This window comes from Budorcas taxicolor, chromosome 21, assembly GCF_023091745.1.
Source record: "Budorcas taxicolor isolate Tak-1 chromosome 21, Takin1.1, whole genome shotgun sequence".
NCBI classification, from domain to species: domain Eukaryota; kingdom Metazoa; phylum Chordata; class Mammalia; order Artiodactyla; family Bovidae; genus Budorcas; species Budorcas taxicolor.
In genome coordinates, this window is record NC_068930.1 from 22,336,905 (window position 1) to 22,364,838 (window position 27,934).

A 27,934-nucleotide genomic window follows, 5' to 3' on the forward strand; every position below is an offset into this window, starting at 1 on the left:
AATGTGAGCTTTCCTAAGGGCTCAATATATATTCATTTTGTTATATGTTCCTTGGGCTCTTGAAAATAATATCTATCAGTGGGAATGCAGTGTTACGTGCGTATCAGTTAGATCAGAGTTGTCAATCATAATTCAGATTTCGGTAGCCACGTTGAGTAAAGCAGAAGTAGGTGAAGTTACCTGTAATATATTTTATTTTAACATTCCCAAAATATTGTCATTTCAGTGTGTAATCAACCTGATAAAACCTAATGAAATATTTTACATTCGTTTTCTCATGCTAAGTCTTTAAAATCCAGTGTGTGTTTCAGGCTTGCAGCACATCTCATTGTAGAGCCAGCCGCATTTCAGGTACTTCGTGGCTGCAGGTGACGACGTCCCAGGGAGCCCAGTTCCCCGAGAGATGTGTCTTTAACGTCTCCCACTGCCATTGTGAACTTGGCTGTGACTGCTCTTCTATTTCTGTCCGTTTGTATGTATTGATGTTTTGAGGTTATGTTATCAGGGACATTCAGATTTAGAATCCTCATCGTCTTGGCAGACTGGACTTGCGTGAGCAGGAGATGCTCCTCTTTATCGCTAGTGATGCTTCTTACCTTAGGCTCTCTCTGACAGTGATCTTGCCGCGTCAGGTTTCTGCCCTTGTTCACCTGGGCATCTTTGACTCTCACCTGTCTGTGGTCTTCCATCTTAACATGTGCCTCTGGGAACAGTGTGTGGCTCTAATCTTAATCAGGGTGACGCTTTTATCTTTTAATGAGGACATTTGCTCTGTTTATAACTTTGATGTTTCCGTCTGTAGATACCGTGTTGCTGTGTGTTTTCTGTTTGTCCCACCTGTTCCGTGTTCTTTTCTCTTGCCTTCTTTTAGAAGGATGAGGTGTTTCTCTAGTTCTGTGCTCCTCTGCCAGGTTGGTGGGTGCACATTCGCAGACACAGCCTGTGTTTTACATTGAAGTCTAACTTAGTACTTTTACTGCCTCCCTGACACGACTGTTTCCTCCTTGTCACTGTTATCCTTTAAAATTTTAGATATATTGTCGGCGTTATCATCACTGTAGCATTAATATTTACCCTGACAGTTACCTCATTGTTGGTCTTTACTTGTTTTTTATATTTCAGTCAGAGACGACTTTTCTTTCTCCCAAAGCACTGCCTTAATATTTTTTTAGTCATGTCTGTGGTTGATGAATTGTCTCATTTCCATTTGCCCTACAAGTCTTTATTTTGCTTGCACTTTCGAAGAGTGTTTTTGTTGGGTATCGAATTCCAGGTTGGTGGTTATTTGTTTTTCAGCATTTTACAGATGCCAGTCCATTATCTTCTGACTTCCTTTTACTTGAAAAGTCAGCTCTCAGTGTTGCTGTGCCATTAAAAGCCACAGCTTTTTTCCTCTGAGAGCTTGAACATTTTCTTCTTGCCTTAGGCACCTGCAGAGCTGCTGAAACCAATGTGTGGTTTTCATTTTTGAGTCAATGCTCTGATTCTTGAACCAACTCTTGCCACTGTCCCTGTCAGTCAGTTCAGTTGCTGAATGTCTGACCCACTGTGACCCCATGGACTGCAGCCCGCCAGGCTTCTCTGTCCATCACCGATTCCCGGAGCTTGCTCAAACTCATGTCCATCGAGTCGGTGATGCCATCCAAGCATCTCATCCTCTGTCTTCCCCTTCTCCTCCTGCCTTCAGTCTTCCCCAGCATCAGGTTCTTTTCCAAAGAGGCAGTTCTTCGCATCAGGCGGCCAAAGTATTGGAGCTTCAGCATCAGTCTTTCCAATGAATATTCAGGACTGATTTGCTTTAGGATTGACTGGTTGGATCTCCTTGCAGTCCACGGGGCTCTCAAGAGTCTTTTCCAACACCACAGGTCAGAAGCATCGATTCTTTGGCGTTCAGCCTTCTTCGTGCGCCAGCTCTCACATCCATACATGACTACTGGAAAAACCATAGCTTTGACTGAATGAACCTTTGTCAGCAAAGGAATGTCTCTGCTTTTTAATGTGCTGTCTAGGTTTGTCATAGCTTTCCTTCCAAGGAGCAAGCGTCTTTTCATTTCACCGTCTGCAGTTATTTTGGAGCCCAAGAAAATAAAGACTGTCACTGTTTCCGTTGTTTCCCCATTTATTTGCCATGAAGTGATGGGGCCGGCTGCCATGATCTTCATTGTTTGAATGTTGAGTTTTATGCCAGCCTTTTCACTCTCCTCTTTCACTTTCATTAAGAGGCTCTTTAGTTTCAGGCCCTGGAGGCATTTCTTATTCCCCTGACTGTCTTTTCTCCACCATGAGGGGCCCCATTTATAGTTTTTCACAATGTAGTTGAACAACGGGTTCCTTCGCTATATTCTATACTTTTTTCCCTCATATATATATTTTTTAACCGATCTATTCCTCAGTTCACTGATCCTCTCTTCAGCTACATCCAACTTGATGTGAAGCCCAGAGCCTGAGTTCTTCAATTCAGTCACTGTTATTTGAAAGTTCTAGAATCGGTTTTGAGTCTCAGAAAGTTTTCCTTTTGTCAAGTATATTTTTGAACTGGTGAAGTTTGCATCTGATTCCTCTAGCATACCTCTGATATGCTGATACACATCAGATACCTCTGGATCTGTTTCCGTTCTTTTTCTCTTGGTCTTATTTGTTGTTACACCCGTATTTGCTTTTTTGGTTGCATGGTGGACATTATCTATGGAAACCCCTAGAGTTTCTGGTGATGCTGTCTTCTCCAGAGGTTCCTCTGATGTAGACCTCTAGTGAGGACAGAGCTGTCTGTTCACTCAGGGTCTGAGTGACCTGAGGCTGGGGTGTCTTTGTAAGCTGAGTCTCAGCAGCCTTCACCCACCTTCCCCCCCTGACCCCAGGGAGGAGCCCTCCAGCATCTCCATCTGGAAGCTTGGGGTGCCTCCCATGGCCCCCTCCCTTCTCGGCCGGTCCTGAAGCCCACCGTCTGTCTCCCGAGCACCACAAGGTGATTGATACTCAGTGCTCAGCCGGTTTGGGCAGAGTGCTGGGTATGTTTTCTGTGCCTCCCGTTTCTTGGGGAGCTTAGTCTCTACCATCCGGACTGACTTGTCAGGCCTGTGGTTGGATTTTTGTCTTCCCAGCCCAAGGAAGTGTCCAGAGCTGTTAGCCAGTCCCCTCTGCTTGACTTTTTCCCTGCCTTTTCTTCCCAGAGTCAGCTTTGTTCTGATGCCCCGAGGGAAGGAGCGGCCCTCTCAGTCTCCAGCTCCCTCACTGGGCTTTTGTTTGAAATCTTGGATTGTGGCTGCCTAAGGACCTCTTTTGAAAAGTATTTAGCTTCTCTAGCTCTTGGTAGGCTGACCCACAAGCTGCTTGCTTCTATAACTGGTAGTGGGGAAGCCCCGGGTGTCTTCTCTCATCTGAAGCCACATGTAAAATTCACAGTAATTATATTGATCATCTTTGGTACTGGGGTAAACAAGAACCAGGGGCCCTTGCTCATTACCCACGGTTGTGTTTCTGATCAGAATCCCCTGCTTGCCTGGGCTGTTTCAGTGCCCCTTGAACTTGGGAAGAAGGTGGGGCAAGCGGCCCATGCGGCCTGGGGACAGAGGAGCCAGTCTGCCCTCTTCCCTTGCCCCTGCCGGCCCAGGGCAGGCCTTGTGATGACAGGCGGCTGGCAGTGGAGGACAAGGCTGAGGAGGAAGGGGCTGCGTGAACTGTATTCTGTGATGTGGTCAGGTGCGGGTTTTCTTTTTCAGTGTGAAAAAATGACTGCTTTGACTCTTCTCTCCAGTTTCACTTGAAGGTTGAAAATGAAGATTTTATCCTTAAAGTTGAGCACAGTGATTTTACAGTCTTTTTGAAAGCAACAGTTGAGGTTTTCGAATGACATCTCAGAGAACTCTCGCAGATAAAGCGAAAAAAAGAGAATGTGTTCAGGGTGAACTGCGGGCGGGAGCCCAAACCGTACTCTGTATATTGCAGAGTCTGTAACTGCTGAGATGGGTGGATATGGGGCCTCAAGCCCCCGGGGGACGGAGGTCCTCAAGTGACAGCAGAGGCCCCGGCTGAGCCAGGAGCCGTATGGCCTGTGCCCTGGCGAGTGGAGAGCCGCGAGGCTGGGAGTGGGGCCAGGAGAGGGGGTGGGAGACTCGGGCGTGGAGGGAGGGGCAGCACCTGGCGGGGTCTGGGAGGCGCTGGCTGTCGCGGCTCAAGGCAGGGACACCCCTGAACCTCCACCGTGCAGCCCCCACGGGGCAGAGTTGTCTGGCAGCCCAGGGTCAAAGTGAAGAGGGCGAGTTCGCAGCAGATTGACCGAAGCCCTGTACCCACTGTGAATTCATTTTAAGTGCCTAGAGCGAGGTTGGTCAAGCCCTTGCTGAGCTCGAGTGAGGGAGTCAGTCAGGGAGGACGGAGCTCAGGGTGAGCGAGGGGCAGCTAGTGCGGTGAGTCCTTGTCACCCGGGTGGGTTCCGGGGACACCCTTGAGTTCAGTGGTGCCCTTTCAGTAGCCTCCCTGGAGGCTTGTTTGGGTGCTAGAGGAAGCAGAAGCCCACTTAGAAGACGTGCTCATTCCTAGTGGTGGTGGTTTCTGAAGCAGTTGCTACTATTTGGTTCGACTGTGAACCAGTATCCTTGCAGGGTCATGTTTGGTGGTGGGCCTGAGCTGTGGGGCACAGCCTTCCTTCTCCTGCACCCCACACTCATCTGTCATCTTTTGGGCAGCCCCTCCCCCCTGTCTGCACCCTTGATGGTGGGCCTGAGCCCAGCCCCCCTGTTACCATGGAGCCCCTTATGACCCAGTGGGTTCCAGGTGCCAGGCTCCTGGGAGACGTGCTGGAGGCAGAGCCTTCGTGCCATTTCTTCTAGAGACAGCAGCGCTGATGGTCGTGGTGTGAGAGCGGTGGTCCTAGTGTGAGAGCAGTGTGTCTGAGAGTGGTGTGTGAGAGTGTCGTGTGTGAGAGTAGTGTGTGAGAGTGGTGTGTGAGAGCAGTGTGTGTGAGAGCGGTGGTCGTAGTGTGAATAGTGGTGGTCGTAGTGTGAGATCGGTGGTGATCGCTCGGGTGCTGAGGTATCTAGCCGTGAAACAGCAGTTGCCCCTGAGTGGGGGGCTGCCCCCATCCGCGAGGATGGGTCGCAGGAGGGCCCGCCTGTGGGCGCTTTTCCAGTGCTGCATCCCCAAGGCAAAGGCCAAGACAAGGAAGAACTTGGCCTCGGCCCAAGTCCTGGAAGCAGAGCGGCCTGAGGTGAGAGCAGCCGGGGGCTGGGCCCGTCGGATTGGCCTTCACGCGGCGAAGCGTTGGAGCTGTGTTTCATTTTGTTAGCATGGCTGTGGGCCCTGCCGGCCAGGGCGTTTTGGCCTTCTGGGCAAGATCGACCCCAGCAGGTTGACCTTGTAAGTGGTTGTGCAGGGGCTGCGTGGAGGACGGGCGGGGGCCCCACAAGAAGGGAAACACTGTCTGGAGGAGTCACTGGGGCACGTGGATTGAGCTATAGAGTCAGTCCTTGAAGCAGAAAGGCTAAGCCCCTGAACGTCTCCCATCTTACAAAGCACAGAACAGTGTGTCCAGTATCTTAATGACGGGTACCTGCTGCTTATGTGTAGAACATACACCCTCATAGCTTCACATGTCTACTACATGCCTCTTAACAAGTGTTGGGCAGTGTTCTAGGCGCTGAATACTCAGTATGTAGTAGGGGATATGTAGCCCAGGATTTTTTTATTTGTGTAAAGAAAACTAGAAGAATGAAAGACTCCATGTGGTTCAGTTTGAGCAAGTTCACCACGTGGACGGCACCGCGTGCGTGAAAATTGTGATAAAATACATAAAACATGACTTTAACATTTTCTCCAGTTTATTGAATGACTGGGTGACTTCAGTGGAGTCAGGCTAACAGATGGCCTTGGGGTGCCATCAGCCTTTTTCCCAGAGGAACACTCCAAAGCCTGATGGCCTTGTAGATCTTACCTTTCTTCCTCACTCTTCCCAGCGGTTCTAGGTCACTTGTCTGTGTGTCGTTTAAGAATCTCTTTATCCACTTTGTTGTTAGGTTTATGTTTAGGGAAGTTTCTCAGACGTCCCTGGGTCTTGAGAAGACAGGCTTGGATTCCGGGTTCTCCCCTGCCGCATGCCTGCCAGGTCGAGGTGGAGGCTGAAGGCCGGTCTGAGTTGTGGTGGTCTGTGTGGTCCTGGGGTCAGTGGACCCCCTCTTCTCTGGAGGGGCAGGGAGACCCTTTGTGTGGAGCCTGGAGAGACTTGACAGGGTCAGTCTTGAGAGTCTCGCTCTCTTTTTAATTTGTGTTTGCATTTAGTTACTTACTCATTTCACTGTTTTCTAGGAGTTGGCAACATCTACGGAAGAACTCAATATATGCCGGGAACAGCTTCTTGCAAGAGAAGAAGAAATAGCTCTGCTGAAAGCAGAGAGGAATAACATCATGGTCAGTAGGGGAATTCTCACATGTTGACATTTGCCCCGCGGGGTCACCGCTGGGCTCCGTGTTGCTGTCTTTAAACTCTGTCTGGTTTTCAAGTCATTTTTCACATCTTCCCACTGAGCAGACCAGGGTGGATCAGTTTGGAGTTCTCATACTTTGCTTCAAATTTATGATGAGAGCTACTATAATTTTCGTACATTTGAGGGGGGAGTTCTCTTAACCTACAATTTTGTCCATGCTACAGTTTGTGTGGGGTCTTAGTTCCCTGACCAGGGATTAAAACCCATGACCCCTGCAGAAGTGTGGAGTCTTAACTGCTGGGCCACTGGGGAAGTCCACTCTAACTTTAGACTGAAGTGGCGGGATTCCGACTTGCCTTAGCATGTTTCCGGCTGTAGCATGAGGCTGAGAGGGGTTGTCGGCCCTGAATTCAAGCATGAGGTTGACGGTGCTCCTTTGGCCCTGCCCTGCAGCTGCTGCTGGAGCACCTGGAGTGCCTGGTTTCCCAGTATATACCGTCCCTCCAGACGACGGCGGGCAAGTGGCAGGCGCAGTCCCCAGAGGGCATGACCAGCGAGCTGGAGGTGCTCCAGGCGCTGAAGTCACTCTTTGAGCACCACAAGGCCCTGGACAAGAAGGTACCAGCCACCCGGCCATCCTGGATTTGTACACTTGCAGCCTTGTTAGGTGGACGATGCACGTATTTATGTAACTAGTTGACTTTTGAGCTTCTTGAATTCTTGTAAATACTTTTCTTCTGTAAGAAGTCAGAGTTTTATATGGTTAAAAAGTGTTGCCTGCATACATGCTCAGTCATGTCCGAGTCTTTGCGACCCTGTGGACTGTAGCCCACCATGCTTCTCTTTTCTTGGGACTTCCCAGGCAAGAATACTGGAGTGGGTGGCCATCTTCTACTCCAGGGGATCTTCCCGACCCAAGGATTGAACCTGCCCTCTTGCATTGGCAGGTGGATTCTTTACCATTGGTCCACCTGGGAAGCCGCCAGTTAAAAAGTATTAGTTGGTATAAATGTCTCAAGATTTATTATATTCTGTATATCAATTTGCAATTAAAAACTAAGTAATAGAATTATTTTAGGAAACAGTTTTTTTCCTCTCAAACTTAGAATTTAAAGCTGTTAATAAGCAGATTTTTTGATGTTAAGATCAATGAGATACATTAAATGTATTCTGTTATAGTAGCCGCGTATTAGGGTGAGTATACAATGGCAACCCACTCCAGTACTCCTGCCTGGAAAATCCCATGGGTAGCCGCGTATTAGGGTGAGTATACAATGGCAACCCACTCCAGTACTCCTGCCTGGAAAATCCCATGGGTGGAGGAGCCTGGTAGGCTTCCGTCCATGGGGTCGCGAAGAGTCGGACACTGCTGAGCGACTTCACTTTCACTTGTCCCTTTCATGCACTGGAGAAGGAAATGGCAACCCACTCCACTGTTCTTGCCTGGAGAATCCCAGGGACAGGGAAGCCTGGTGGGCTGCCATCTATGGGGTCGCACAGAGTCAGACACGACTGGAGCGACTTAGCAGCAGCAGCATACACTAAGAAGTGCACTCACGTATATACACACATCAACACACGAGGAGCACTTGAAAGGTGTAGTTTGTTAGAAGAATTAGGTGCCACACATAACAAGGTAAGTTGGATCATTCATCGTGTAATTTCAGTTAGTTCAGTTCAGTTCAGTTCAGTTCAGTCACTCAGTCGTGTCCGACTCTTTGCGACCCCATGAATCGCAGCACGCCAGGCCTCCCTGTGCATCACCATCTCCCGGCGTTCACTCAAACTCACGTCCATCGAGTCGGTGATGCCATCCAGCCATCTCATCCTCGGTCGTCCCCTTCTCCTCCTGCCCCCAATCCCTCCCAGCATCAGTCTTTTCCAATGAGTCAACTCTTCGCATGAGGTGGCCAGAGTACTGGAGTTTCAGCTTTCACATCATTCCTTCCAAAGAAATCCCAGGCCTCATCTCCTTCAGAATGGACTGGTTGGATCTCCTTGCAGTCCAAGGGTTTGTCATTTGTATCCTTTCATTTTAAGAAAGTATGAAGGCTGTAGTGGTGGACATCAGATGTTCTTTATCTTTCTGATTGAGGACCAGCCCACCTGGGTTATTTTAATGACCAGTAAACTAGACTTGTGGCTCAGAGCTGCAGGATCTCTTAAGCACCCCTTTGTCCAGGAGGAGACAAATTCTGACTCGAATCACCTGGTTCTATTCGAGATGGATAGCGTCACCATGTATTTTCTTTTTATGCTGTATTTTCAGTTTTGAGTTGAGTTTTTCCAAATGGAGTTTTGCTGTCTTTCCTTATTTCTTTATTCTGATTCAATGTTTTGGTTTTCGCTGATGATTCTTAAAGAGAAGAATAACCCGAAAAAGATACTAATGGACAGAGTGCTTGATGTAAATCACAAGCAAGAAAACATGCCAAGCGCCAATGGAAAGGCATGTCCTCGGTCTCACTCTCTGTCTGGTTCTCGTCTTACTATCCAGTCTGTGCGGGGCTGTGGAGACCTTTCACCAATGCATCATGTAGGTCTGAGTGGCCGTAAGGGACGTGTGAGCTCCAGAGCGCAGAAGGCAGTTTTGACTTCACCGATTTCCCGGAAGTGCTGTGTTCCCTCCCTCCCAAAACCAGGCTGTCTAAGGTTTCCTTTCCCCCTTAGAGAACCCGCGACGAAGACCTGGCTCAGGTGACCGAGCTCCAGGAAATCATCGAGAAGAAGTCACGGGAGCAGAGAGAGATGAAGGACCGCCTGGCAGCCCTCTCTGCCCACGTAACAGAGCTGGAGAAGGACCTGGACACGGCCAGGAAGGACCTCCTCAAGTCTAAGGAAGTACACGTGAAATTACAGCAGGACGTCCGTGAAGTGAGTGACAGTGGACGTCTCTGTTGTCCTGAGGCGGAATGTGGGTCCCTTGTTCTCCCCGTGATCTCAGCCTTGGCATGGCTGTGTGAGCAAGAGCAGAGCACTGGCGAGACCGCCACTGGCTGCCTTCCCGCCTCTGCATCGAGGTCTCTGGGCTAGAAGAGGCCTGGTCCAGGCGGCCCGTTGGCAGTGGACCAACATGGCTGTGCTGCACCCTGGGTGTGGACTCCTCATTTCCACAAGTTCTAGGGGGCCTAGTGTGTTCCTTTTTAAAAAATTCATTCATCCACTCATTCATTTATTGGAGTATAGTTGCTTTACACTGCTGTGTCAATTTCTGCTGTACAGCAATGTGAACCAATCATATGTATATATACACACACACACACACAAATCTCCCTGGTTTTTAGGTTTCCTACCCATTAACTTCACCACAGAGCACTGATAGAGTGCCCTGTGCTGTTCAGTAGGTCCTCACTCGTTGCTGACTTGATGCATAGTATCAATAGTGTGTATATGTCAACCCCAGTCTCCCCGTTCATCCCCCTACCTGCCTGCTGAATATATTCCCGATGATGCTGAGATTTCCTTCTGATTCACTCAGGTGAGTCTGAACATCTGTGGAGCCCATTCTCCCGGAGAGATGGGAACATGCTGTGTGGGCTCTGCTGAGGCAGCTTGCCTGGCCATCTTCTCTAGTTTTCTGAGGTTCCGCTCCTTGAAAGGATGTGTGACAGTGATACCAGCGGTCAGACAAGTCGAGTGGCGTTTGCTCACCCTCAGATCCTCAGGCCCGTGCTGTGTAACCATGCAGAATCAGGATGTTTCTGGCGGTCGTGTCTGCTGGTGTCGTGATTTATGAGAAGCTCCCTAACGGTCACTGTGAAAACAGAAGAGAGCTCGGGGCTCAGGCCTCCTCCCGTGAGCCTCGCCTCTCCTCTCTGTGCAGACAGACAGTGCCCACCCTGCCCCACCCCTCCCCCATGAGACCGTCTCAGAGTGCACCCCTCCAACATGTGGTACAGCAGGTGTACTGGTTTAGTAGCTCGGTGTGAGTCATTCCGTGTGAGAACTCAAAACAGAAATATTTGCACGTTTGTATAACGTGTTCACACTACTCTTTGGCAACAGGAGGAGATTAGGTGGCAGAGATTAATACACAGAGAATTCTGGAAAAAGCGTTTTTAAGACCTTGCACTTTTAATGTTAGGACAACCTCGGTTACTTAGTGAGCACGGAGGGACCTGAAATGGATTTTGAGCCGGCGGACAGGAGTCGCATCGGCAGCAAGCTCTGCTCCTGGTTTGAGCGTTTCCTACATGTGGTGTAACTGCTTGAGAAGAACTAGGCTTGAGAAGGCTGCTCCCAGTTGTGTAACACTGTGACTTCTGTTTCTACTCATTAATATTCTTATTGAATTTTGAGGAAATTGCATGAGATTTTACCAACTTTCACCTGAGGAAATGAGCCTCGGAGCTCCCTGTAGGATCTGTTGAAGGTCCCTCCCTGTTCTGGGTCAAGCCCGCCTGTATAGTGTGGAGACAGAGATCCTCATTTCATGCCAGATACCTTCCCTCCTGGAATTCTTGCAATGACAGAGTAGTTTAGTGTACTTTTTGTTTGCTGGTTGGGTTTATGATGTAGACAAGAAGCTTGGTAAATCGAGTGGCCAGACAGACATTAAGACAGATGGGTGCCATCGTGGCAAATGTGACATTTGAGGTAGGCGCGTTTTTGCTCACATCTCAGAAAACTGCCATGTCTAGGACTTTAATTTTGAGGATGCTAATTTTATGTTTGATTTGAAACTTAGGATTTAGTCCAGCTTTTTTACTCTTAATTGTATCGCAGTATTCTATGATAATGACTTACCTTTTCTCCTCTGCAATGCCTGGTGTAGGCTATGGCCCAAAAGGAGGACATGGAGAAGAGAATAACTACACTTGAGAAACGCTACCTCGCTGCACAGCGCAAAGCCATCTCTGTGCACAACCTCCATGATAAACTTGAAAATGAAATCGCAAATAAGGATTCTATGCATCGACAGGTAATGGCTTTTCCTGAACTGTGTCTGACTTCTGTAGTAGTGAATACTGAGGAAGGAAGGTAAAGACCTTTTCATGTGACTCCCATGTTGGAAATGAAGTCCCAGTGTAAAGTTCTTATGACCCTAAAATACTGCGTTCAAAAGTGTGGATGTACATCATGATAAATCAGCTGTACTGAAAGGAAATACATTTTTTAAAAATTGAGGGTGACTGCAACTTAGAGGTTTGAATTATTTGGGATTTGGGTTGACCATTTTGTGGAATTCCACTCCTGACTCTTGTTTTACTTGACTTGAATCTGTTGGCTTGTTAGCATTTTTCCTGAAAGAGCAGAGAGCAGCAGGGAACTTCACAGCAGCTGGCTGCCTGTTGGGAAGTGGGGTCACTGTGACAAAAGGCAGGGTTAGAGCTCCAGTCTGATTAAGGTTTGTACTTCCTGTGGTTTGGTGAGCTTTACTTGTTCCTGTTCCTGTATGGTCTCACATAATCAGGACTTAATCAGGAAAACCAAATCTGGCTTCTCCAAAACAAAGTGAGTCAGTCTGGTGTGTGACAAAGTGTATCATTGGCCCCACTACAAAAATAAAATACTAGAAAGCCATTGAAATGTATGATGTGGAATGCTAATTAAGAGCATTCTGATATACAAAATAATGGCTGTAAAAGGCAGATCAGAAACTACTACGTACCATATGCTGTTGTTTTCTGAGGGTTTTAAAGCACATCTTATTGTTTATGTATCTACATAGAGTAATACACACATAGAAAAAATAAGAAAGCTGCTTAGAAATAAATGCTCACCTCTCAGGAACCCGAGCGTATAGATCATTTCATTTTTTTTCTTTTTCCAAAAAGAATCTGTCTAAATGTTCTACACTGAAAGTTTTCAGAGGAAGAAGATCTGTTAAAAGAATCATCATGCATTTACAAATATTAGTTGACTGGCATTTCCCCAGGCACACTCTGATCAGGTCTGTATTTCAGAGGAGATGAAAGCCATATTTTGGCTTACAAGCCCATGGCCGTCTGGGTTGGTAGGGTTCCCTTCAAATGATGATTCTGGTGATGTTTTAAGAAGGGTCAGTACTGACCCTTAACTTGTCAATAGGAATGCATAAGCTTCTACAGAAACCTGATCTTCTTTAATATATAAGAACTTTTTTTTTTTTAAAGACTTCTTTGGAGACGTTTAGGAAGAGCAAATACTCTGGCAGGAGGTGTTCTGCCCACTGAGACCAAGCCCAGGAACACTGAGAGAAAAATTACCGTGACGCGGCTTCCGAAACAGAACTAATCCTGTAGACACACGCATTTAGGTTTTGTCTCAGCTTACTAACAATGGCAGAGGCTGCACCACTTGGCCCATTTTGATGTTCTGCTCTCCCTTTGTAGGAGGAGGATAAAGACCGACAGCTGCAGCTGTGCCTGGAGCTGGCAGAGCAGAAGCTGCAGCAGATGCTGACAGAAGTGGTGGCTGAGCTGGCTCAGCGGGGAGCTGCACTCTCCAAGGTGCTGCTCTTGGTCCCCGGGGGACTGGCACGGGGAGGGCCTGTTCCCTTGTTGTCCCACCGTGCCCCTCCCCGAGCTGCTCAGTCCACAAAGGAGCGCAGACACGGGGGTCGTGCTGCCCGTCTGAGATGGGAGCGCTTCCTGAGTGTCGGACAGTCCCCGCTCCCGTGTCATCCCTAGGTTAATTTCCCTCCAGTTTTGTCCTGTGCTCTGTGTGTCCGCAGGATGCTTCAGCTCCGAGTCACTGCTGCTCAGAGTTCAGTCAGCAACTCAAAGCCTAGCAGGATAAAGAACGAGAAAAATCCCATTCTCGTTAAGAGATGGCCAAAATAGCTCTGTCATGAACACAGTTTTAAGTCTTTATTCATACATTGTTGAATAAGTCACAGCGGGGCACGGTGCAGACCCAGGGCCCCACTCCCAGCTTGCAGTCCCCGGGAGCCCACGGGTGAGAGGCCGCGTCCAGGAGCCGTGGCGCTGCTGGGGATATGGTGCCCAGAGCCAGCCGGCCACCCCGTCCTTCTGGTGGGAAAGGTGTTGCCTTGCACTGCTGGTGGGCACTGGCTGGGCATGGAGAGGCCGGCCGGGCCTGTGCTGGCCTGGCTGTCGGAGCATTGCCTGGAGCTCAAGGAGCGCCTGAGGGGCCGGCTGGTTTCCCGAGGCGGGTGGTGTCCTGTGCTCCCAAACCCTCCCCGAGCAGGGTCACGAACAGCCGCCAGGGGGCGCCCTTCTGCCTGTGATCTTCCCCTCAAGGGCTGGTTTCTTCTCTCCCCTGGCATCTTTGCTGTCTGTCCCCGGTCGGCCTTGTAGTCTGAACTTTTGTCTTCCGGAAGCTCTGCCACTAAGGAGGCGAAACTGTTCGAACTTACCTCCCAGCTTAGGAAGGAAGAACGTGTGCCCTCGTGTGTCCCGTGCTTGCCACTGCCTGCTGCCCGCGCTGGCTCGCCCCAGGCAGTCTGAGGAAGGGGCCTGGGGCCAGGGGGAGCACCTCTCCTCTCACGAGCCGGTCACCAGCACCCTCCGTCACCCACGTGTCACACACGAAGCCGCGCTGGCTGCGTGAGCAGGCGTGCGGGTGTGCCCCCCGCGAACCCGGGGCCAGTGGTCCGCACAGAGCATGGCCCGCTTGCCGTCCCTGCGGTCACAGCCCGCGTGCCGTCAGGACAGGGTCGTTGCGAGCGGAGCTGACGCTGTTCTTGGCCGACAGGCGGGAGAGAGACACAGCAGCATGGAGGAGAGGGGCGTGTGGGCCGGAGACGCGGCTGGGCGGGGCCGGCGCTGCCTTTCTCCGCCGCTCCTGTCTCTGCAGTCCAGTGTGCTTGTGTGGCCCTGTCTGCTGATCCAGGCACCCAACCTCGGGAGCAGGGCCAGATGTGGTCGCCCCTAGGTGGTGGGCAGGGGCCAAGGGATCCCCACACTCAAGGAGGACGCTTGTTGCTCTGACCATCCAGGCCGGGGAGCTGCTCAGCATAGAGTTGGACCTTACGAGTGGCCCTCAAACCTGAGGGAGCCAGCCCGAGGCCCGTGAAACGGAAGGCATGGTGCCCAGGTGTGGAGGTGCTTGCCTCGGACGTGGCGCTGGAGTCCCACATGCCAAACTGCTGGTCCAGACGTGGGGTGTGTGTGTAGGATGGCTGCTCCTAGGCAGGAGGAGAACCGAAGTTGCGCTGCGACAGAAGGCGCACCAGGAAAGGGCGATGGTGGAGGCTCGCATCAGAGAGCCCTGAGAGAGGTTTCCCGGAAGGGTTGGCCATACAGCGGTACCGACCATCCAGGAAATGGAGTGGGGATCCCAGGTCCAGCCTCAGGGGTCAGTACTGTCCCCACCATAGCTGTGTTCTTGGGCCTGGAGTGCAGAGCCTCACATGTGGGCTCCCAGGGGGCTGTGGTTCTGACTCCCATCATGAGACCTCGGTGAGGCTCCCTCTCTGCTTAAGCAGAGGGCTCAATGTCTCCCGATCAGGGGTGCACTTCCTTACTTTCAGAACTGCTGCTCAGAGGCTGTTGAGATTGGGATGCTGTTTATGACTAAGCCAATTCAAAGTAAACTTTTGTTTTGCTTTAAAAATATTTGAATGCTGATGCCTTATGCCTTCATGCTAGTCAATAAGCGTGACAGCATCCACAGGCAGTGTGTAAAGGAACAGACATAGATGTGTGCCCACAACCGTTCCAGAAAGCATCAGTGAGGCGGAATCACCAGTGGCCCCGATGTTACCAGCCGCTGTGCTAGAACATTCTTCTAGGTCCACGCTCACCCCTTCATTTCTTTCTTAGCAGTTTATTTCTGGGGCTTTGCTGGCATTCCAGTGGCTGGGAGCCTGCCTTGCAAGGTCAGGGACGCAGGTTCGATCCCTGGTTGGTGAGCTAAGATTCCACGTGCCACGTGGCAATCACATGAAAGGAATCGCACGTGATGCAGCTAAGGCCCGATGCAGCCAAATCAGTAAGTTTAGTTCAGGATCTTTTATATAATGTGATAGAAAAGATTGAAGTAAGTAAAAGCAAGCATTCTCATATTCCAACTCCAGCCATCTCTCTTTTTATTTGCTTTGGAAAATGTCTGAGAACCTCTATCAGAGCAGCTCAGTGGGCAACAGTCTGGTGGAGGTTCGGTGAACACCTGTCCCAGCTGCACCAGTGCCCTAAAGACGAGGCCCAGAACCTTCGCCGAGGTCGGCGCTTGGGTGACGCTTGTCTGAGAGAGACCCATGGTCACTACAAGTTCTGCGGCACATTTTTTCCCCCACAAAACCCAAGATGATACCCACACCTCACTAGAGAGCTCTCTTCACCCTGACCTGTGGGCTGGCCCTGAGGTGGGGATAGTTTTGTCTCAGGTTTGAATTTTACATGTGAAACCTGCTCCAGTTTCCTGAGTGACCACTGAACTGCAAAAGCTGAAAGCAAGTATAAAGCAGTTTCACTTACCCCAGGGACCTGGCCTCCTTGGATCTAGAAGATCAGTCAGGGAAGGAGGAGTTTTTCTGTGTACAAGTTAGTGTTAACAGTTGTCATCCGGCTTCGTGCCGACACTTCCCTCTGGGCGCGAGGTCCGCCCCTCATCCCGAGGTGCTTTATGCTTTCAGACAGGAGAGTAGCCATTCCGCAGTCCACGCAACGTCTGTTAAGAATTGACTCTCAAGCACTGTATGTATCTTTTTCAGAATTCTCTCCTATGGGAAGTTGAAAATGCAAAAAAGCGTTGAGAAGAAATGCAAAACGACAAGGTCCTTAAATCTCTAAATCCTTAGAAATGTGTTAAGAGCTGAACTGAGCCGGGTTCACTGTTACAGTTACTGCAGATGCTTCGCGGAAGTGGAGTTACATTTTCCTTATGGCTAGTCCACTGCTGTAACGTGTATAGCATTTCTGGTTTTGAACATTGAATGTGATTTGCATTATAGGTGGATTTAGAGCGTGTGGCCGTTGTGTGTGGTTCCGAATTCTAAGTAGTCCTTTCTGGGTTCACCCGAAAGCTGAGACAAAGCATGAGCCTGTCACGTGGACAGTGCTGTCCGTCAGAAAGACAATACGAGCCACATACACAGTCTAAAATTCCCTAAAAATGAGCGGGCTGCTTCTCGTGCTTTCTTCACTGCGAGTCTTGAAATCTGTGTGATTTCCACATCGAGCTTTGCACCGGCCTGCGTCACATCCTCAGTGTGCTGCACAAGGCGAGTGACTGCCGTGGCCGACAGCACAGAGCTGCCAGGTTGAGTCGAGTGACTCGGAAACTTGGCCCGTTTGACTTGTTTTACCCCGTGAGGAAGTGAAGTGGGGTGTAGAGGAATGAATGTGAGCAATGCCCAGGAATGAATGTGAGGTCCATGGAGACAGTCTAAAGCAATGAGAGGAGCGAGGGCAATAGAGTGAGTCCTGTCCCCCACCACCCGAACCCCGACCCCAAGTCCAGCTTCTCTCTATAGACTTCGTTGTCGTCAATGGCTTGCCATGTTTCCTCCAGAAGCTTTTCTACGCCTGAGATGTGACTTCTTATTCATTATGGTTTATAAGGGTTAGTATTGTTCTGAGTGTTTCTATTTGCTGTGGAACACTTAGAGTACAATTTCTCAGAATGAAAATGTTCAAAAATGTGTGATTTTAAGGCGAGAGAATGGAGAGGATGTGCTGATCGGGCTGATGGGGGTGAACCCATAGGCATCTAGTTCGCCAGAGCGGAGCAGGAATGATGGCAGGTGGTCCTGGAGCCAGGAAAAGGGGTGGCCCAGCCCTGGCGGGGGTGGGGGGGGGGGGTCGTGACGAAGACAGAAAGCGAAGGTACTGGCCACGGGGGACAGGGAGCCGGCAAGCCAGCATCTCGAGGCTGCCCCTCTGTTGCTTTGACGTCATGTCTGGGAAAACAAGGCAGGACCTGGGTGAGAGTGGGGCAGGGGGGAGATTTGCGGAGAGCAGGGTGTGAGGTGTGAGAGCGGGAGGGCGGCACGGGGCCCAGCAGGCACTCTTGCATGCGTCTCAGATGACAGAGGCGCCCTTGCGGTGTGCGGGGCCATCCCCAGAACAGCCCGAGGGCCTGTGCCCTGAGAGGAGAGCCACGGGAGGCTGGCCCTCCCGGCCCCTGGCTGCCCCTGCTCACTCCTGTCTGTGCGTGTTCAGACCAGCCTGGAAAACGGAGGGCTGGGAACCCGCGAGGACGGCACTCCTCGGCGGACTAGTACCAGTGATGACCGGTGGGGTGGACCCAGCGGCTGTGGAGCTGAAGGGTTTTTTTTTTTTTCTAATTTTCCTTCAGCCTGGCTGATGGAAGCAAGGATATATTTTTGTAATTTTCGGTTTTTGTCTCTGACTCCATCAGCCCACCCTTGTGAATAACCTCATAGGATTGCCTTCCGTCCACGCTGAGACCTGAATGTCACCAGGCCATCTAGGAACTGGATTCTCCTCCTGCCGTTTCTTCAGTACTGCTCGCTTAAGAGATGGCAGTGTCTCATAAGCAGGGCCCATTTGTCCAAAGTCAGGGCTTCCACGTAAAATTGTGTTCAGTTCCTGATAGACTTGAGGTGCCAAGAATGTTGCTGACGAGAAATGGTCCTCTCGTGCCCAGGTGCAGCTCCTGAAAGATCAGGACCGGGAGCGCGGGCAGCCAGCCAGCGTGCTGGCCAACGTGGGCCAGGTGTTCAAGAGTGACGAGGGCGTGTCAGACGGTGAGGGCGATGGGGTCACCCTCTTCAGCTCGCCTGCTCTGCTGTCGCCCAGCCGCCAGGCCGATGCCGAGACTCTGGCCATGAGGATTCAGGAGCAGCTGGACAAGATCAACGAAGAAATCTGGTGGGTGCGCCTGAGCCCAGCTCTCCGTAGACTCAGCTTCTCTGAGGAGCTGTTTTCTGCTTAGAGAAGTCTGAGTGTTCCGTAGTAAGAAAACTGACGTTCAGTTCTGAGATTGCCCTTGATTATAGAGCTCAGTCAGCCAGGGCATTCTGTCCACAGTGTGGTGTCAGCACTCTGTGGGGGGGCGTTGTGGGGTGTCCCCCACTCAGCTCTGGGCCCCAAGGTGGGTGAGGTGCCAAGGCGGTGTCCCCTGTGGCCCGTGCACCCTCCAGCACTGAGGGTTCGCCCTCGTGTGTCCCTCGGAGCCTTCTACGTTCTGGTGAAAAGCCACCTGGAACAGAAAAGCTGGGGTTCTGGGCTTGGCAAATTCCCACTCAGATCTGCATTTCCCTTTGTAACTTAATACATTGTGAAGATTGGCTTGGTGTAAGACAGTGATCCAAGGACATGTGTTTGAGTTTTTCTCATCTCATCAGTATATTTAAAATGTTTTCTTTAGACCCAGTCTTGGCAGTTAGAACAGTTTACAAAACAGGATAGAACCCAAAGGCCCGCCTCGTGGTGAGCAGGGGGCCCTGGGTCTGGGTGCAGCCGGGTGGCTGGGGCCCCGAGGCCTGCCTGGTGCCACACCCGCACAGCTGTGCCTCCTGTCCCGAGTCCACGTTCAGAGTGGCCGCAGGCCGGTGACCCTGCACAGGACCGGGCAGAGCTGCTGCTCAGATTGTTCTCATCCCGTCACCCCTGGCGAGGTGCGCGTTCCTGCCGGTCGAGTGCAGGGGGCTCGGGGAAAAGGCAGGGGTGAATGGCACAACCAGCAAACGCAGATGGTGCCGCCTGTACTTTTGACGCTGAGACAGACTGCTTTGTGGGCCGTGTTTGAGCACAGACAAGCTCAGAAAGATTGTCTTTCCTCATCCCCGTAGGAAATTGGGAACACTTCTGTATTAATATTTTTATTTTTAGAGCAAGTTGTCAGGTAAAAATGATTTTTCCTTATGCAATAAGTTGACTTGATGTAAATGGTAAATTCTGTCCATCAACTTGTCAACAGTGAAAAACTTTCAAGATGTATAAGTAGAAGTGAAACTGGAGAGTTTACTACCTGTAAGGATCTTGTATTTTAATTGGAAAATCATTTTATTTGCATAATCATGCATTTAATCTGTATATAAAATCATCCATGACATATTAGGGGAGAAGAGCAGTAACTGTGAATTCTAGGTTAAGGCAGCTCATTGACCTGAATCCAGAAACTCACACAAAGCTGGTGGAGAACTTCATCAAGTGATGCGTTTGCACATACACAAGCTTAAAACAAAATGAAAAGTGCAACTCAGCACTTCAGCTGGTCTGGAGACGTGTTTAGAAACTCCAGCTTGCTCGTGAATCGCTGTTTTGGTTATACGGAGTTCCGGATTCCCAGTGGAAAAGATCTGAGGCACTGACGTGCATCTCTGCCCTGAGAGCAGGGAAGGTAAAGGTGGTCAGCTTCAGGTATCTCCTCACAGGGAGAGTCAGCACCCAGGCCCCATCAGAATGTTAGAGTAAATAAGTCAAATCAAACGTGAATGATGAGGGGCCACTTTGTAAGACTCAATGATAAGTTATTGTAAGTTTGAGACTATTCCAAAGAGGGAAAGCTGAACCTTTTTGCTGAGATGTTAATTGAGCAAGTCTTCCTGGAATTTGCTGATCGTGACACAGAATGCAAGCCCAAATTCGCTGTCCAGACATGTTCCTCTGCTGACAAAGGCAGGTGATGATTTTATTCTGTTTTAGGTTGAAACAAAAAGACAAGGAGAACACGGATCAGCGGGCGGAGGGGATTGAGAGCAGGGTGGGCAGTGGGAGCTTCAGCAACCTTCGGCGCTTTCAATCCTCGGACTCCCTCAACCTGGATTTCGCCTCCTCGCATGCCGACTCCTTCCCGCCCAGCAGAGGGCGCTCCATGCCCGAAAGGAGGCAGCCCAGCCCTGAGCGAGAAGAAGACAAGCTGGGCTTCATGACTCTGGTATGTGTCTGCCTCCTCCCTGCCGCGTCCCTCCCCGAGCACACTGGTTTTCTTTTGTTTGTTTGTTTTTTCTCTTTTTACCCAGAAGAAAATCAGGTACGTTTGCTACGCTCAGAGGTCTAAGATTTTTAAAACGGCCTAGTCTTGAATCGGGCTTCCCTAGTGCCTCAGACGGTAAAGCGTCTGTGTGCAATGCAGGAGAGCCGGGTTCGATCCCTGGGTTGGGAAGATCCTCTGGAGAAGGAAATGGCAGCCCACTCCAGTATTCTTGCCTGGAAAATCCCATGGACCGCGAAGCCTGGTCGGCCACTGTCCATGGGGCCACAAAGAGTCGGACGCGACTGAGCGAAATCATTCCATAATCACACAGCGACAAATGAGTCTTGATATTTGGACCCCTGGCTTAGGAATCTCAACTGGTCTGCTGGCTGATGCGCCTGGCCGCACGCTCAGGCCAGCTCTGCGTGTGAAACCAGGTTCAAAGCCCGGTGCCCCAGGGCTCTAGTTGAAGAAGTCTGGCTTCCTCACTCTTCCGAGTCTGAAAACGGGATGACGACCTAGGGCTTTCGGTGACAGAGTGTGCGGCTCTAAAGCACATGTTCCAGCTTTCTTCCATGTTGAGCTTAGGTTTTGCGAGTGCATTGCTGTTTACCCCATGAACTCATGTTTACAACACTCTGCTTTGTAACTGCACTTGTATTTTCACTTTTTTTTGGTTACCACCCGTTTCATGTTAGCTGCATTGTTAGTCGGCATATAATTAAATTAACTGTGAATCATTTAGCGGCATGTGAAGTGGTAACTAGTCCATTTTGTGGTCTTTGGAGACACTGTTTTTATAATTTGCTTCGTTGGCTTAATTAGTTGATATTTAAAATTCTTTGACGATTTCTCTGTAGTTTCACGATTGATTTCTTTCCGAGTGTTTGTAAAAGAACAGTTCTGTATATTTTGTCCTGCTGTTGGAGTTCTCTGACGGTGTGTCTGCTTTCATCATTGGTTTTCATTTCCTGGTTCTTCCTGTTGTCTGCTCAGCGGTTGTCAATCCAGACCCCAGCTTCCCACCACTGCCCCGCCTCGCCCCCGAGGCTGCCGTTGACCCATCCATCTCCCCTTCCCCGTCCTCCCACCTGCTCTGGTCATAGCAGTGCTGTGGTCCACAGCAGGCGTCCCCTTAGTTGGGTTTGTGCTTTGTCTTCATGTCTCATCAAATGGTGTTTTCCCCCCATAGCAGTAAGTTTGAATTAGCATATCACTATGCAGTTACAAGCATAATGTAGATGGATCCTAAACCACATATCATGTGTCATTCATAGATGAGATTATCCTTACCTAAAGAAATGATCTTCTTAAGTGTAGAATTAATGGACTTTTGACACAATATCCTGTCTGTGTTGGTGCTTGTTTTTAAGACTATAAATCTCATCAGCTTTTGCACAGTGAATGTCTCTACTAGACTCTTTAAAAAGCATCTTCTACGGTTAATAAAATGTAAAGACTGCACCTGCTATTATGCTAGCTTTCTTTCTTACATATTTTCACTGGGAACCTGCTTTAATACATTTATTTTGAGAACTTTTAAATCAAATTCTAGGTAAGCATTTTATGTTCATGTCCAATAGATGGTTCGATTTGTTCAGTGTTCAAATAGGTATTATGGTAACTTCCTCATCAGTTAAATTACTATTTTAAAGTATAACATGTTTTTTATGAAGAGAAACTAACTTATAGAGAAGTTTGGCTGAGAATAGACAACTGGTAGGGGCCTTTATTGTACAGAATGCTGTGCTTTAATAGATCATGATGTTGTAATAGAACTGTATCTTCCTGAGTAATAATTTATAGTGTTTCTCTAGTAAATCTTGAATAGCTTATTTAATTTCTGTGGTCAAAAGAAATGTTCTGTTTCCAGTTACATGTTCTCTAAATGTTCATCTCACTTATATGTTTGCCATCATTTTTGCTATACTGTGTTTGTCTATATTGATTCTTGAATTTTTAGCTTCAAAGTCGCAAGAAATCTGGTTTCTCTTCATTTCTTTGCATCATCTATCAGCCTAGTGATTTAAGGAAGCATTGTCGAAAGGTAAACTATTTAGTAATTTAGCATGCCTCTGTTTCTCTGTGAAGTATTAGAGAGTCCTTATCATTTTACATGAATGAACACTGTGTGGTTGTGTACTGGTGAATAATTGACATTTTAATGGATGTAATGAAACTCACCCACCACTTAAAGTATGCTGATGGTTCTGTTGGAAATAGGTCATTTGTTGGGACAATTGTAACAGTTTGCCCATCTCCCACTTGTTTGCCTTCTAATCATCTCATGCTTATTTATAATAGACATAGTATTATTTATTATTTTAAAATTTTTCTTTACTTATTTTTTTGGCCAGGCTGCACAGCTTATAGGATCTTAGTTCTGCAACCAGGGATCATACCAGTGTCCTGGCAGTGAAAGTGGCAAGTCCTACCGTCTGGACCACCGTGGAATTTCCGCTTAGAGTTTTTTTAAACAAATGACTGAATCAGAGCCATAGAAGTTAGATTTGGGGGAAGTCAATTTAATGACGGTGGGTAGCAGTGTGCAGGAGACTCTGTGCGCCAGGCACCGTGTCGAGTGCTTTTTGAGTCTGTCATCTAATCCCGCAGACGCCCAGGTGAGGTCCAGGCTGCTGTTATCCCCATTCAGCAGACAGGGACACTGAGGCTTAGAGAGGCCGAGCACCGTGCCCAGGCCCCCACACCCAGCAGTGTGGTTCGGACTGGTCTGATCAGAGCCTGGACACTTCCTGTGGTGCCGTCCAGCCCGCTTTGCTCCAGAGGCTCTCGTGTCCATCACGGCATCCCTGATGGAGGGAGCATCAGGAGGGAGCTCGCTGCCTCTCCCGTTTGGTCACTTGGTTGAGCCCCTGTTGTTGGAGTCCAGTGCCCCGAGGGCTGGCTTTCCTTGTCCCTCTCCCACTCCCAGCCCGCCGATGGAGCACTCCTGGGGCCTTCCTGCAGGACTCGGGCAGCCGTGCTCCAGTTCAGGCAACTCAGTGCCCGGGAGCCCTTCTGCTGGGCACAGCAGAGCAGCGCCATCACCCTGGGGTTTGTGACCTGGGTGTGCCGCTCGCCCGCTCTGTGGCCTGCTTTGCCCTCCTGGTAAGTGAGGACACGGCACTGCCCATCCTAGTCACGTGGGCACCAGTGGGGCGGCTCCCATCCTGGGAGAGGGCGGCCAGGCTGCGGACCCAGAGCCTTCCTTAGGAGGAGGCCCGGGGGAAGGGGCTGGCCGTGGTCCCTGACTCTAAGGCAGGTGTTTGTCTCCACTGAGTCCATAGTCAACCCAGGTGTGTCACTTCCCTGCTCTGTTCTTTGTTGTTTTCTGATTTTTATAAGTGCTTATTTTAACTTGAATTTGAGATTGATCCCTGTTCAGTTCCATGTGGATAATTTCTAGCCTTTGTAGCCTTCTGTTGTCTGAGGTTTCTTGGTAGAGGTCAGGGGAGGGTGCCCAGTTTATCCAGCTGCTGTTAAATGAGTTCAGCTGTATTTTGCACTAAGTCACTTTGTCGTCACCAAGCTCCTGTGGGGCTGCACGGGACCAGTATTCTTTACAGAATCCCATTAAAAAAGGACTGGTTAGTTGGTTAAAACAACACACTCATTGTTTATAAAAATACTTGCCATGCATGTTTCCTCAAACCTCCCCTGCTTGACCACATACCCAAATGTATAAGTGAGACCTGTCTGGACCCCGAGGGGTTCATCTGTTCCCCACACTGTTGCCACCAGTGTCTTTCCTATCTTCAGACCCAGGACTAGCGGAAGAGCTGGGAGTCCAGGCGAGATCATCTTTTTCTTGTTTTTAGTTTATTTTTTAATGGAAGGATAATTGCTTTATAGAATTTTGTTCTTTTCTGTCAAACCTCAACATGAACCATCCATAGGTACACATACATCCCTTCCCTTTCGAACCTCCCTCCCATCTCCCTCTCCATCCCACCCCTTCTAGGTTGATACAAGAATTTTTCTTAGTGAAGACCTAGGAGAGCTTTATGTAAACCACAGTGAGCAAATGACACTCAAACTGGGTGTAAGCACTTCAGTGTGTAGCCCCCGGTCTGTATGTTACTGAGAGATACAAGCCAGACACATGGTGTTCGCATGGAGGGCTTAGGTACCTTTTTTGTGTTTCACTTGTTGTCATGGGTTCAGTAACCTGCATCATCACTACAAAAGATCTTGGGTGGTGGTACAAGCTGTTTCCTTTCCTCCTTCAAATCGAAAGGTCTGGACGGCTTTGCTGAGAGGTTTCTTACTCTTGCTAGTGGTGCTTCTGAGAGCATCTGGCGATGAGCACAGTCCTTTCATCAGGGCAGTTCATGCCATGCAGGGTTGACGGTGCTGGCGTGGCTCTGCTGTCCTGCCTGGCAGGGCCATCTGTTCACTGGATTTCAGGGAGTGCAGAGCCCGGCTGCAGGGAGGCTCCCGTCCGGGGTCTCTGCAGTCAGTGGGGTGCTCTCGCTGCTCCACGGCCCCGCTTCTCTTGAACAAACAGTCCTTTAAGATGGCATTAAGTTAGAACAAGGATTTTTTTGTATTTGGCGGATAGCATAGCTAATATATTTTCAAGTAAGTTTCTGGTTATAATGTAAAGCCTGTGTGATTGCCTTTTTCGACACAGTCTATTGTTAGCCAATTTTACACTTACCTCACTCCCTCAGCTGCCAGCCATACAGGAAGAGGTAGAAGATGACACCATCAAATGTGAAACCTCGACCTCCGCCTCGCTGCGGTCCTTTCGGCTGGACCGGATCACGGGCTCACTGCGCACAGCCAACGACGAGGACATCAGGGACGCCGGCAAGTAAGGGGCCTGCTCGCCTCGTCGTCAGTTTCAGGAGCCCTGTGCCTCTTGTCTTGAAAGAGTTGCAAGGATGGTTGTAAAGGAATCTCACTGGATTCGGTGCCTGTGTTTAGTGGTGAACTTCCGGTGCTAGGGTGGAAGAGCTCAGTGACCTCAGTGATTTTAGAAAACATCTGTTTCTACGTATTGACTCCTGTGGAAGGTCACTTCCTGCTCTTGCTAGAGGTCTGCCAGGCAGGGGCGCGTTCCTGATGGTTACAGCTGCGTGCCTCTCGGCTTTGCTCTTGAGGGTCCCTCCCTTTTCCTCAGGGGTCTCCTCTCAGGAGACTGTCTGTCCCCTCCTGTGACTGACACTGTCCTCATTCAGACCCCCACCTGCTGAGCTCCCGTCGTGAGCCAGGCAGCACTCGATGGAGGGCACATGCGGTCACCTGCCCAGCAGCCCTGCACAGTGACCGTCGCTCTCCTGCCACGGCCGAGGACGGTCACCCTGCAGGAGGCGGGGGGAACTGCCCAGAACTGGGGAGCTCGCCTTCTCTGGGAGCATCGTCACCTGCCCAGCAGAGACCCTGAGGGAGGGTCGGGGCGCCCTCTGCACCAGCTCGTCTGGAGTGAAGCCCTCCTTGGGGGAGAGCTCCAGTCAGAGAATCTCAGCTTCCTGGGGCCGTTGTTTGTGGCCAGAAGCCTGCATCACTCGTGTGGAGTGTGGTTGGTGAAGGAAACTCCACTGTCTGCTGTGAGGTTGAGGCGTGGGTGTTGCTGGGTGGCCGATTCTATCAGTAGGTCTTATGGAGGGGTGTGTGTTTGCACAAGGGTGCCAGTTAAAGGTCGTTTTCTCTCCCCGAAGCATGACAGGCTCTCAGGACGGTCCCGGGGGCAACCCCAGCAGCAGCAACAGCAGCCAGGACTCGCTGCAGAAAGCCCCAAAGAAGAAGGGCATCAAGTCCTCCATCGGTCGTTGGTTTGGCAAGAAGGGAAAGGGCTGGCCTGGACACACCAGCAAGGAGGCGTTAGGACCAGGTGGGTGCTTCACCATTCAGAGGGAGGAGGGTCTGCATGTATGTCCCTTCTGTGTCTCCCCCACTGTCCCCACGAGGCTCCTCTCACTCACGCTGGGTGTCCTCCTGGGAGGAGCAGAGGAGTCGTCTGTCTTCTCTAGGGTCCGAGATGATCAGGTCAGTTGATGAGTGGATGGGTGGACGGGTGGATGAACAGATGGCTCGCTGGATGGGTGGGTGAACGGAGCATGGAATGAGTCAAGCAGATGCTTATACTCCGATGAGAAACGTATTCTCCGAAACCGGTTGAGTAGGAGCCGGGCAATGACTGTTTTCTCCAGAACAGTGACAAGTGTTTGGAAACGGCCTAAGTGCTCATCAGAGAGGAGTGAGGTACAATCTGTGGGCACCCCACAAGGAACAGCATCCCCTCCTTCCTGCCACTTTCCCCATCCCCAGGGGCTCATGAGGGATTCTGCCCATGCCCTCCACCCCAGCCCACAGCCACGCAGGTCCTCCTGGGGTCTCCTCATCACACAGTGTTATCATCAGGCCCCCGTCTCGCTCGGCTTCATCTCCTTAAGGACAGGGTATGTTCCTGCCTCTTCAGCCAGATATTTGTTGAGTGTCTTCTTTTTGCTGGGTGTGGGATTTACAGGGTGAGTAAAACAGATGTGGTCTGGAGCACAGTGAAGGGAGAAGAGAGAAAAAGAAGCAGATTATTCAGTGCTATCCCTCTTGTTAGTGAATACAACACTGAGCTGGATGGTGCATTGATTGTATACCAGATGCTGTGTGTGCCCCTTACCCAGCAGGTGCTGCCACCTCCCGATTTACAGGGGAGCAGACAGTGATGGTCACGCGGTGAGGCAGTGGTGAGGGCAGGTTCACATCCACGCAGTAGGACCATGCACTTTGCCGAGCCCCAGCCACCTCTCTGGTGGATGCAGCAGGAATGAGATGGTTCTATGGCATCACTGATTCGATGGACATGAGTTTGAGCACACTCCAGGAGACTGAATTACAGCAAAGCCTGGAGTGCTGCAGTCCACGGAGCGGCAAAGAGTTGGACACAACTGAGTGACTGAACTAAAAGCTGAGTGTGTGCTCAACTGCTTCAGTCGTGTCTGACTCTTTGTGACCCCAGGGACTGTAGCCCAGTAGCTCCTCTGTCCGTGGGATTCTCCAGGCAAGAATACTGGAGTGGGTTGCCATGCCCTTCTCCAGGGCATCTTCTCAACCCAGGGATCGACCCCACATGTCTCGTTATCTCTTGCAGTGGCAGGCAGGATGTTTACCGCTAGCGCCACCTGGAAAGCCCCAGGGAACGCTGACAACTAGGAAATGCAGAAAATCAGGGGGCTGCTCCTAAGTTAAACTGGAAGAGCAGCAACACAGGATGAGAAGAGGAAAACACACGAAGAGCGACAACAGTGCCGACAGAGACAAGCCGGGATGTGTTCACCCACAAAGAAAATATCTGTGCCATTCGGAGAAGGAGCCCGCCAGCCCTTGGAGGGACAGTCGGAACTGGAATGAAAACCGAGGCCATGGTCAGCAGTGCCCACCCACACGGCCAGAGTGGCGTGGTGTCACTCACCGGCTTCCTGTGTCCCCAGAGCTGCTGGGGTGACATCTGAGTGCTGAGGCCAGGCAACGTCCCCAAGTGAGCTAAGGCATCCCTGCTCTCCTTCCAGTGCTGCTGTGGGGCTCTCTGTGGGCGGCCACCCACATCGCCTGCTCTGCCACCTGCTGGGGCCCGGCTGTCCCCCTGGGATCCTTTCAGTCCTTGAGCTTGGATGTTGCCAGCCCTCTGCCACGCCGGACTGGGACGCAACTCAGGACTTGGGCTTGAGATATCAAGGAGACCGTGAATCTGGAAGGACACAGCCCTGGGGCCCTGGAGTGAGCATGTGAGAAGAGCAGGAGAG

General features: G+C 50.3%; 1 protein-coding gene across 1 annotated transcript; it reads left to right on the plus strand.

Moving 5' to 3' along the window:
* The first annotated feature begins 5,089 nt into the window (after positions 1-5,089).
* On the plus strand, positions 5,090-26,871 carry LOC128066990 (liprin-alpha-1-like). The gene is made up of 16 exons (XM_052660116.1): positions 5,090-5,206; positions 6,301-6,402; positions 6,873-7,043; positions 7,602-7,617; positions 8,006-8,054; positions 8,766-8,868; positions 9,090-9,293; positions 11,194-11,340; positions 12,734-12,850; positions 14,058-14,171; positions 17,916-18,139; positions 19,919-20,150; positions 22,207-22,236; positions 24,863-25,005; positions 25,853-26,025; positions 26,843-26,871. The coding sequence occupies exons 1-16, from the start codon at positions 5,090-5,092 to the stop codon at positions 26,869-26,871; spliced, it is 1,971 nt and encodes a 656-aa protein (XP_052516076.1).
* Positions 26,872-27,934: the final 1,063 nt, after the last annotated feature.

Excerpts from the sequence above, each read along its gene's own strand:
- LOC128066990 (XM_052660116.1), top strand. The coding sequence starts at position 5,090 with ATGGGTCGCAGGAGGGCCCGCCTGTGGGCGCTTTTCCAGTGCTGCATC. Across the intron at positions 8,055-8,765 it reads TTAGGTGCCACACATAACAA|GCTGATGATTCTTAAAGAGA; the intron begins GGTAAGTTGGAT and ends GTTTTGGTTTTC. Across the intron at positions 14,172-17,915 it reads CTCTGCAGTCCAGTGTGCTT|GTGCAGCTCCTGAAAGATCA; the intron begins GTGTGGCCCTGT and ends TCTCGTGCCCAG.